General features: G+C 43.1%; 1 protein-coding gene across 2 annotated transcripts; it reads left to right on the top strand.

Moving 5' to 3' along the window:
- The first annotated feature begins 7,820 nt into the window (after window positions 1–7,820).
- LOC123413080 (WAT1-related protein At1g09380-like) lies at window positions 7,821–11,132 on the top strand. Of its 2 annotated transcripts, XM_045106025.1 has the most exons (6): window positions 7,824–8,156; window positions 8,923–8,985; window positions 9,781–10,150; window positions 10,238–10,396; window positions 10,506–10,657; window positions 10,778–11,132. In XM_045106025.1, exons 1-6 carry the CDS (start codon window positions 7,975–7,977, stop codon window positions 10,995–10,997), a joined length of 1,146 nt encoding a protein of 381 aa, XP_044961960.1. In that variant the 5' UTR covers window positions 7,824–7,974; the 3' UTR covers window positions 10,998–11,132. The 2 variants fall into 2 exon arrangements, with proteins under 2 accessions (XP_044961961.1, XP_044961960.1); XM_045106026.1 differs by lacking the exon at window positions 8,923–8,985 and having other exon boundaries at window positions 7,821–8,156.
- Window positions 11,133–11,921: the final 789 nt, after the last annotated feature.

The following is an 11,921-nucleotide window of genomic DNA, read 5'->3' as shown; positions in this document are numbered from 1 at the left end:
CCGTCTTCTCTTTGATTGGCACGGTGAGATTCATTATAAACTAGTATTGATAATTGAGTGTCATCATTCTAAGTGAAACATTGCAAAATATCTATTGTGCAGAATAACTCCCGAGCGGCATCGCACGACCCTTCTCCAGGTGTTTCTCCTCCTTGATGACCACTACGGTAAGTTTCTCTTCTCCTCTTTCATATTCTCCTTGCCTTAATTTCCCCCCAACAATGACATAATTAGCCCGTTTAGCTCCAAAAAGACATAGTTAGCTAATTTAGCTCCAAGAAGAGGAGAAGAAATAGGAAAAATGAAAAGAAAGAAGAAGAAGAAGAAGAGAAGAAGTAGGAGGAGGAGAAGGCCAAGGACCTTCTAGTCCTTATCCTCCTCCTCCTCCTTCTCCTCCTTCTTTATTTCTTCTTCTCCTCCTCCTCCTCCTCTTTCTTCTCCTCTTTCATATTCTCCTTGCCTTAATTTCCTCAACAATGACATAATTAGCCCATTTAGCTCCAAAATGCCATAATAAGCTCAAAATGGCATAAGAACCTTGGTTAGCTCATTAATATTATATACTTAGCTTGTTTTCCTCTAAAATGAGATAATTAGCCCATTTAGCTCCAAAAAGACATAGTTAGCTAATTTAGCTCCAAGAAGAGGAGAAGAAATAGGAAAAATGAAAAGAAAGAAGAAGAAGAAGAAGAGAAGAAAGAGAAGGAGGAGGAGGAGGAGGAGGAGAAGGAGGAGTCCTTCTCCTCCTTCTTCTTTATTTCTTCTTCTTCTCCTCCTCCTCCTCTTTCTTCTCCTATTTCATATTCTCCTTGCCTTAATGTCCCCAACAATGACATAATTAGTCCATTTAGCTCCAAAATGCCATAATAACTTCAAAATGGCATAAGAACCTTGGTTAGCTCATTAATATTATATACTTTTCCTCTAAAATGGGATAATTAGCCCATTTAGCTCCAAAAAGACATAGTTAGCTAATTTAGCTCCAAGAAGAGGAGAAGAGGAGAAATGAAAAGAAGGAAGAAGAATAAGAAGAAGAGAAGAAGAGAAGGAGAAGGAGAAGAAGAAGGAGGAGGAGGAGAAGAAGAGAAGAAGAAGGAGAAGGAGGAGAAGAAGGAGAAGGAGCCCTCATTCTTCTCCTTCTTCTTCTCTCCTCCTTCTTCTCCTCCTTCTTCTCCTTCTCCTTCTCTTCTTTTTTCTTCTTCTCCTCCTCCTTCTCCTTCTCCTTCCCCTTCCTCTCCTCCTCCTCCTCCTCCTCCTCCTTCTCCTTCTTGGTTTTCTTCTCCTTGTTCTCTTCTTCCTTGTTCTCTTTCTTATTCAATTTAGCTTATTTGTCATATATATGTTGTTGTTCTTCTTCTTCTGACTTTCTTATTCACATTTTGCAGATTGGATGTACTACATGCATGGAAGCTGGCATTGGAGTGCTTTAGTTTCCGTTTTTATTTTAGTTGATGAACAATGTGGAACTCTATGTATATGTATATATGTATGAACAATATATGTGCAACTATATGTATGTATATATGGATGAAACTTTGTATGTGTTGGTTCTTTTGATATATGGGATGTACGTTGATGAACAAATGGCATTGATGAGCTTTATATGTATATCATATATGTGTTGTGACCTATTTATCATATATGTGCTATGAATTATATGTATATGTGCTGTGAAATAGAAAAAATAAACAAAAATGTAACAATATAGGCTCTTTGCCGTCTGCCAGCTTCCATGGGCAGTAGCTGTGCAACCTGGGCAGTAGCAGCTGGCCATATAGTATCTTTGCCGTCTGCTTCCAGGGGGGCAGACGGCAAAGAAGAGGTTACAGAGGAGGGGGGAGGGGGAGGCAGACGACAAAGAGTGGAGGGGGGAGGAGGAAGAGGCATACGGCAAAGAAGAGGGGGGAGGCAGATGGCAAAGCCTCCGTTAGCCCTAACGGAGGCAACGCCTGTCGGCTGCCGTCTCGATCACTTTGCCGACTGCTCCTATGAAAAGCTGACGGCAAAGCTCTTTGTCGTCCGCTTTGGGGAGACAGACGGCAAAGAAGCTACAATGCCGTCGTAGGCTGACGCAGAAATTTTGCCGGCCGTGAGATTCTTTGCCGTCTGTGATATTCTCTTTGCCGTCCGGGATTTACTCTTAGCCGTCTGCCATCACAGAGGCCTCTTTTTTTTTCTTTTTCTTTGGTTTTCTTTCCTTGGCACCAAGGCCCTCTTGGGCTGTCCCACCAGCCCACTAAGGGCTGGTGCGCCACCCCTAGGGCCATTGGGCTTTCCCCGGGTGGGTTGCCCCCCTCCCGTGAACTTCCGGAACCCATTCGTCACTCCCCGTAGATTCCCGGTAATGCCCGAAAACCTTCCGGTAACCAAATGAAGCCATCCTATATATCAATCTTTGTTTTTTGACTATTCCGGAAACCCTCGTGACGTCCGTGATCTCATCCAGGACTCCGAACAACATTCGGTAACCACACATATAACTCAACTATACTAAAACATCGCCGAACCTTAAGTGTGCAGACCATGCGGGTTCGAGAACTATGTAGACATGCCCCGAGGTACTCCTCGGTCAATATCCAATAGGGGGACCCTGGATGCCCATATTGGATCCTACATATTCTCTGAAGATATTATCGATTGAACCTCACTGTCAAGGATTCATATAATCACGTATGTCATTCCCTTTGTCCTTCGGTATGTTACTTGCCCGAGATTCGATCGTCGGTATCCGCATACCTATTTCAATCTCGTTACCGACAAGTTTGTTTACTCGTTCCGTAATACAAAATCCCGTGACTTACACTTAGTCACATTGCTTGCAAGGCTTGTGTGTGATGTTGTATTACCGAGTGGGCCCCGAGATACCTCTCCATCATACGGAGTGACAAATCCTAGTCTTGATCCATACTAACTCAATGGACACCTTCAGAGATACATGTAGAGTACCTTTATAGTCACCCAGTTACGCTGTGACGTTTGATACACACAAGATATTCCTCCGGTGCCAGTGAGTTATATGATCTCATGGTCATAGGAACAAATACTTGACACGCAGAAAACAATAGCAATAAAACGACACGGTCAATATGCTACGTTCATAGTTTGGGTCTTGTCCATCACATGATTCTACCAATGATGTGATCCCGTTATCAAGTGACAACACTTTTCTATGGTTAGGAAACCTTGACCATCTTTGATCAACGAGCTAGTCAGCTAGAGGCTTACTAGGGACAGTGTTTTGTCTATGTATCCACACATGTATTTGAGTTTCCAATCAATACAATTATAGCATGGATAATAAACGATTATGACGAACAAAGAAATATAATAATAACTAATTTATTATTGCCTCTAGGGCATATTTCCAACACCCTTATGGTAGGTGGACTCTTCCCACCTTGTCCGGTCGACCCCTCCTTGGAGGAGGGGCTAGGGATGCGGCCCACCTACCCCTCCTCCTATAAATAGAGAGGGAAGGGGAGGGCAGACACACCCTGATGCATAGGTGAAGCCCTCCCTCTCTACCTAGATCTGTTTCTCCTCCAAAACACATCTGCGCTAACACCACCACCATTGTCACGTCGTTGCGCTCACGGGGAACTCATCTACCACTCCGCCCTCACTTTCTGGATCAAGGAGGCATAGACGTCATCGAGTTGTATGTGTGCTGAACGCGGAGGTGTCGTACATTCGGCACTAGATCGGGACGGATCGTGATGGGATCGCGAGACGGATTGGGATTTGGATCGCAAAGACGTTCGACTACATCAACCATGTTATATATGCTTCCGCTTAACGACCTATAAGGGTATGTAGATGCACTCCTCCTCTCGTAGATGTTAGTCTCCATAGATTGACCATAGGAAATCTTTCGTTTCCCTTGTGATGTTCCCCAACAGTGTTGTGCAAAACTCATAATTATCGAAGGGTAAAAATGCAGTAGCATTCATTTTAGATCATACATCTATTACAATTATCTCAAGATGCAATAGAACTTTGCATTATAAATATGCACTAATAATTGGAATGGAGATTCTTTCCTTGCTCATAGGGAGTTTAACAGGTCAACTTATTATGCAAACGAAGTAACTTCGAGTAAAAAAGAAATCATGCAAAAAACAATAAAGGGATACAAGGAACTAAAAAAAATCTCACTAGCTTAAGAGTCTAAGCTACGAGATTTGATATTCCCTCAAGTTGTCAATATCGTCGTTCTTTCTTTTCTAGAGCATGTGTATTGGTGCCGACGAGGGCTTGACAAATCTTCTCATTGGCTTCTCCAAGACAACGGTGCAGAGCTTGAGTAAGTCCACCTTTTCCTCCAATTTAGCAGATACATAGTGAATGTAATTTATACATATTTATTTTAACAACAATGATGGATATTTCGTTGAATACGCATGAACTGAAGTGAGTCGGCCTGTGAGTGAAGGTAGTTTGGAGTCGTGGTGGGTTGATAGATTAAGAATGGCAAGGAATACACGATGTCATAACAAACATGGATGTTGTGGTGGGCCATTCTCCTTCGGAAGAAAACTAAGCAGAAACGTGTTCAACATCTCCAATAGATTGTTTATTGGTTTGTTGGTAAAAATAGGTATGTCATCATTTAACAACTCATCATACAATAATTTCAGTAAGGAGTATCTAGTTTACTAAGTGAGAAGTGAGAGAGTTTGAATTCTTTCAAGAGTACATCAAATTATTTTGGGTCATTTATTTTTGTGTTCCACTGGTCCAAATTAGTTAGTACTACAACATAAGCATGTGAGCATATTTAGGATTTCAGGGCACTTTAGGTAGTTTGCACATTATCCATTTGTCAACTCAGTCAGTATTTGTTGATTCGCTTCCATAAATGTGATGTGTCCACTTTCACATCGACCCATGCAAAAAAAATTATCTCCTCTACCAGCTTTAAGTCGCAGAGCAAGTATAATAAGATGACATAGATACGCTATAAGAGATGTTACATCAGATTTTTGCCTTGAGAAGAGAGAAGATAAGCAGGTTGTAGAGTTATAGGCGTCTGTAGCACATGCTTCAACACACTCTGAGAAAACAATGGGACACACATTGTTGATATGACATGCTAATAAGACTAACAACCGTACAACTGGGCTATTAGATTAAGAAAACAGAAAACTCGAACCCATGAGACCCCGCGTAGCTCCGCCTGTGTGACAGGGGGGAAAGGGGGGCTAGACCGCCATCGTAGGTTTCTTCCTTCCCAGCTCCCTACTCCTAGCCTCTGCCACGGGCTTCGCAACTATGGTGGCGGGCCCCGCCTCCAAAGATGGTGATGGAGACCTACGGTGTACGTGGTGGTGTCGTCAAGGGCGTGTATGCACCACAACTTCGTCGACTGCGGCCTTGTGGGCGCATGGTCGTGGGGGTGATGTATGTTGGATCCACACGCAAATCCATGGGCATTCTCGCGCTAGCGGCCGCTGCTCGGTCTCTTGGGGTTGATCGGGTTGGGTATCCTCTCCACGGGCGGCGGTGGCTCGATTTAGCCTGCCCTACGCGCGCACGACTTTGCTCTCATCGTCTCTCGACTTTGGCTTGGGGTTGAGTGGGGCGGTGCTGAACTCTTAGGTTCGGCGGTGTTGCACGGGGACGTCCTCGTGCGGACCAGGCTTCGATTAGATCCAACCTGATTTGGCGTCAGGGGTCGATGTACGTCGGACTCTCTACTAGGAGGTGGATTGCGATGGCGACATGTTGGCCTTCTGCATGAGCGGTGGACGACCAATGGTGCTACAGTCCATGGCTTGGTGGTGGTGATCAATCTGGTCGACCGGGTCAGGGTGGCTATAGACTATGCTGCATTGATCCCTACGACTCCATGAAGGCGATGGTCACGAAAGATATTTGGAAGTATTCATCTTTTCAGATCCGGTGTTTGACTATGTCGGTAAGTTACAAATTGTGGAGAACGTTTTGGCGCAGAGGGATGGTTGTGCAACGGTGATGGTTGCATAGCATGTAGTTGTTGGGGTCATGAAATAGTGGTGACGATAACACTTGAGTGACTTTAATGGTGGTATTACTCGAGCACTCATCTCGAGGTGAAAGACTAGATTTGAACCAAGCTAGTTACACCTAGCAATGGTGATGTTCTTTTACACCGTTACCTTGTTGAATGCATTGCTTGGATTGATTCTTCAAGGTCAAAACCTAGACCCGGCCCTGGTGATCGGATTCGGTTACCGACAACACTTGAGTTCGCTTCTTTCCTGAAATCTTTGTGTTGAAGAATCTCGTCGTCTATGTGATGTCATGAGATAGTTGGTGCGGATCTGATGGTGTAGTTTATCGATAAGTGTAGGTTGTCGTTCACGATTCTGAACGCTTTGGTGTTTCCCTCGCCTACGTTGGTCATGGATGACTGATAATAATTACGTGTTTTTGCGTGTGTGTTGTGTTGGTTGTGTGCATCCTAACTATATAAAAACCGTGTGTGTTCATTTTCTTTTGTATCTTTTTTATGCTCCATTTTAAACTAATAAAATTTACTCTTTGTAAAAGAAATGACTATAATTAACATAACAACTTCATATAGCCACTTGTTAGCTACTCCTTGCGGCGTAATAAGAAACATAAGACCGTTTAGATCGCTATTATTGATCATGCTCCCAGGAGGCGGGTTATAAGAAACATAAGACCGTCAAGATCGCTACTCCTTGCGTAAAAATCACGCACACAACCGCATGAATACTACTGTTCTCACATATGGAGATCGATCAATACACGCAAATATTCCCTAGAGATGCAGCCGTTCCTTTTTTTTCTTTTTCTTTTTGCGGGTAGAGATGCAGCCGTTTCAGCAGATTGCTTGCACGTGCCGTATCGTAAGTACATTTTCTTTGCGAAAAAAAAATACATTTTCGTAAACATTAATTATGGAACAAATCTGTGTAATACTACTACAAAATTACCAAGTGGTCCTTAGGCCAAACTCCGAGTTGAACCATATTAACCGTTGGATCAACTCAATACTACACCTTTATTCTGTAGTGCGGTGTAAACTATTTTTCCTCATTATTCTATGATATGTCCTCTAAACTTGTATGTGTGAAATTCTGTCAGCAACTATCTTATAACCATTGAAGATGATCTTAGGCTCTTTGTTTTTTTTACAGAAGAATATTTGCTTTGAGGGGGTGTACTTTCCTATCTGTCCACTCTTTTTTTTTTGCGGGAATCTTATCTGCCCACTTAACGTATCTTGCCCAATTTTCTTAGGAAGGAAGGAAATGTATTTGATCAGATATGACTGGTCATAGCGTGGATACTGTTTTTATTGTGTTTATTATTATAAGTTAGTATTTTAAACTACCTCATTTATTATTTTATATGTCGCATAGTAGCATCTTATTTATTATGATATGGTATTATGATATGGTATTATGATATGATATTCATATATTTTTTAATTTAATAATATATCATGCCATCAATATACCTAGTTGGCATTGCATGATATTAATAGCAGGATGACAGCTAGCGGCACGAAAAAAAAAGGAAATATAGATAGTGCATATCTACCTTCTAATTCAAGACCCTTATCCTAAGTGCATCTCTTGCTATTTTCCTTCCTTCTTTATCCCATTAATTAGCAGTAGCAACGGTCCCAGGATACATGCAGCGGTTTGTGCAAGAAGTTCACACTCCACACAAATGGATGAGCCGGGTAAACAAAGCACCTAATGAACACGGACGCTTTACCCCAAGAGATACGTACGATATCTCCAGGATATATAGCTGCACGAGTTTAGCGTGAAATTAAGAATACATCCATTTCGAAGCTATACAGTTGTGGTACCCTAGTTATACTCCCTACCCTCCTCTATATATACAGCTTCTCCTGAGTCCACAATCGTACCCCTGGCCCCTGCACCCCTCTCCTTATCTCAAGAATATCACTACCTTCAACTAGAGGGTTGCAGAGGCTAGCTAGATAGTTTAGATATGAAGAGTGTTGGTAACTATTTGCCTCTAATTGGTATGATCCTGGTGCAGCTGGGTCTTGCTGGTCTGAATGTGTTGTCAAAGCTCACCATGGCGTCCGGCATGAGCCCTTACGTGCTCATCACCTACCGAAATCTTGTCGCGGCTGTCTTCCTCGCCCCCTTTGCTTTCTTCTTTGAACGGTATGGTTAAATTGTTTTGTAACAATTTCTGATTTGTTGATGGCCAAAAAGTTGTCAGAATCGCGATTCTGTTGTACGATTCTATGGCTTCACGACCCGAACTAATCGCTATGATTCTACGATTTTAGTTCATAGAATCTACGTCTTTACGATCCTGATAATGAAGATTCTACGATTTACGATCCTACCATCGGAGCTCCGATCCGATTCAGAATCGTGATTCTGACAACCTTGGATGGCCATGTTACACACTTCAGCACATGGCGTCCTACAAATTTGCATTTTATTTAGAAGGAGATGAGTCCACCTTTCATAAAGGAAGTTTCTTGTTTTCAGATGACTTCTTGATCTAAGATGTAATGTACCCAACTACCAGTTCTTGTCATTTTTCTGGCCATGGATTTAGTGTGATGTCTTTCTGGTAAAATAATTTGTCTAAAAAATCCTATATTTAATATTGTTGACTTGTTTGCATTAATTTGACATATTACTTGTATAGAAAATTCTGCAAAGAAAACGTGTGTTATGTTCGTATAAAATATATCATTGGAAACATCTATTAAATGCAAATTCAATGGCCGTACCACATCTTTGAGATGAAACATATTTCCTACTCATTGCTACATTTATTTCGGAAAAGGAGTACAGTAGTAGGTATTATGCATTCAACTTTGAGCTACATGAGTGGTCCATTCCCATCTATCATCAATGAAATAATTCCCTCACTGTTCTTACCCAATATGATTTCATATGATTATGGATGCAGAAAAACTTGGACCTCAATTAGCAAGAAGACACTATTACAAATTTTCTTATGCTCCGTTGTTGGGTATGATACTTTTCCCTTTATCTTGAACCTGATTGAGAGTCATCTGCACTCTGAAGTCTGAACTGATATATATGCTACCTTACCAAAATGGCTTTACTAGCGGCTCAAAAACAATTGATTTACTAAATTTACAAATGATTCTTGTAATTTTTAATTTAAATGTAAGCAACAAATTCGTCCAACTACTCCTAGTTCATTTTAAATAATTTTGAATATATACTTTTTAGTCTTGATTAAATGAATGACACATACTTCTTTTAGGCAAGTTACACAAAGCCCAGCCAAAAAGTGAAATCCTATGAAAGTCTGTCTTTCAAATTGCAGATTTTCATGATGATCATATCCAAAAACTGAGATATGTTTGAAACCTTGCCTGCTAAATCCAGCTACACTCCCTCCCATCCATATTAATTATCGTCAATTTAGTACAAAGTTGTACTAAATCAGTGATATTTAATATGAATCGGACGAGTGCCAAATTTTATACTCATAGATGCTGGTTAAATGAGTAACGATTTGTGCATCCATGTATATGAATTCTAGATTCGAGGATCAGAATTTGTCCTATGTTATAATTGGAGGTTATAAGATGTTTTCGTATCATTTTCCTAATAATATTATTAAGAATGACCACCGCAAAAGAAAAAACAGATATACAAATGACGGAGTTTACATATAGGACAACCATAGGTATGGTCTTCCAATGTAAATTAGAGCTAATTTTGTACGTAATCAATAGCAAAACTGACAATATTAGCCTCAATCTGATTACCCATACTCATCACGTTGGTGCAGCGCAACGATGAACCAGGTGTTTTACTTCGTGGGCCTCAAGTACAGCCGCCCGACCGTGGCGTCCGCGCTGAACAACACCCTCCCGGCGGTGACCTTCGCGCTGGCGGCGGCGCTCAAGATGGAGCCCGTGGCGGCCCTCGCCGGGAAGGCCAAGGTGGGCGGCACGGCGCTCTGCGTTGCTGGCTCCATGCTGATGACCTTCTACAGGGGCGCCCTCATCAGGACTCTGGACTCTCCGATCCACTGGCCGTACGTGCAGCGCACCATGACCGCCGAGGCCGCGGCACACGCCGGCGGGCACGCCGCCGCCCTCGGGGCGGCTCTGGTCATCGCCTCCAACGTTGCCTGGGCAGTCTGGTTCATCATTCAGGTAGTACACATAATGATATGTACGAGGAAATTTGCAGTTTAGCGTGTACAAATTGAAGTGATCGTTTTGCATGGCGTCGGCATGCAGAAGAAGATGTCCAACACCTTCTCGTCTCCGTACACGACGACGGTGTTAATGGCGGCAATGGCCAGCGTCCAGTGCAGCGTCATCGCGCTGGCTGCGGAGCGGAGGCTCTCGGCGTGGGCGCTGGGGTTCGATATCAGGCTCATCGGCTCGCTCTACGCGGTAAGATCACGTTCTCGCCATGTCCAGATCATTGGACACAATGTGAATTAGTTCGTTCAGATTGCATGCTGTGGTGGAATTCGAACTGAACATGTATGTATGTATGCAGGGGGTGGTGGCGTCAGGGATTGTGATCGCGGTGATGTCGTGGTGCATCCAGGTGCGCGGGCCGGTGTTCGTGTCCATGTTCAGCCCCATGATGCTCATCATCGTCGCCGTCGTCGGCTGGGGCATCCTCGGCGAGAAGATACGCGTCGGCAGGTACCGGCGATTGCTCCATCCACCGATGCATTTGTTATTGCACAATTTGGTGATCCCGTATATATATACTGATTGCTCATACATGTGTTGTGGTTTGTGTGGCGGCCTTCAATTAACCAGCGTGATCGGCGCCGTGCTCATAGTCGTGGGGCTGTACACGGTGCTCTGGGGCAAGGGAAGGGACATCGTTGCCGCCGAAACCGCGGAAGATGACGACGAGGAGATGATGAAAACCGGCGGCGGCGAAGCGAGCAACGGGGCCGTCGTCGTCGTCGATGGCGCGGCGGCCTCGCGGCCATGCGCCGCTGCTGATCGTCATGAAGCAGCGGGCCGGACGTAGCATGGCACGAGATTTGCAGTGCAGTCTTAGCTGGTGTGATGGCCTGAGTTTATTATGCCATCTTGGAGTGTTGAACAAACAGAGCGACATGAGTAGTATGTTTCACTTATTTTATGAAATCTATCTATCACCTCACTCCGATCCATTTAGTGTGCGACTCCTTATTTTAGCAAGGTATATACATAGAGAGAGCGCGCGTCATGACTCGAGGAGAGATATTACGGTAAGACACAGCGGTGCCCTTTTCAGAAGGTTCTTTAAAAATAGAAGTTTAAAGCAAGAGTTCTTGAACAATCTTGTTTTTTGAACATAATACAATCAAAGTCACTTACATACATTCATCGTTATGTACGCATGTACGCACCCAACATGAGGAGGTCTGGTTTAAAGACCCAATTAAATTTACGTGCATTTCCACAATAGACAAGATTTAAGGCACATTACATTTCCTTCTAGCAGCTAATTATTACTACGTTGTACTATTTTTATACGCATGCGTAGTGTGAATGTTATTTTTTAGCCCATCTCACAGCCAATCAATAACCACCTAGGTTCCAGAAAATTTTCAATCACGCCTTTTAAACCGTGATGGAGGGAGTAAAAAATCCAAACACCAATGTAAAAACTTAAATCTGGTGGGCACGAAATAGAACCACCCTCCTAACTATCCAATAACATGTTGGTACCCAATAATCTCATCTTTTAAGGGAAAACCTTTCCCTCAGCCGGCTGATCCCGTGCTAGACATCGGTCGGACGCGCTGTCGTTCGATCGAGTCGATCGAATGGCTGCCTGGGCTATCTCTTTGTCTCACGCCCTCCCTATGTTACACAAAGACGAAGGGAAAAAAATCCGCAACAAGCAAATTGTTTCTGAAACTCGATCATTGTTTCAGGAATTAACGAGTGCAAAATTTATTTCTCG

This window comes from Hordeum vulgare, chromosome 7H, assembly GCF_904849725.1.
Source record: "Hordeum vulgare subsp. vulgare chromosome 7H, MorexV3_pseudomolecules_assembly, whole genome shotgun sequence".
NCBI classification, from domain to species: Eukaryota; Viridiplantae; Streptophyta; class Magnoliopsida; order Poales; family Poaceae; genus Hordeum; species Hordeum vulgare.
The sequence above is the reverse complement of the archived record's forward strand: the minus strand, read 5'-3'. Positions and strand labels throughout refer to the sequence as shown.

Coding starts and splice junctions, on each gene's coding strand:
- LOC123413080 (XM_045106025.1), top strand. CDS start 7,975: ATGAAGAGTGTTGGTAACTATTTGCCTCTAATTGGTATGATCCTGGTG. Junction 8,986..9,780: donor TTCTTATGCTCCGTTGTTGG/GTATGATACTTT, acceptor ACGTTGGTGCAG/CGCAACGATGAACCAGGTGT. Junction 10,658..10,777: donor GAGAAGATACGCGTCGGCAG/GTACCGGCGATT, acceptor TCAATTAACCAG/CGTGATCGGCGCCGTGCTCA.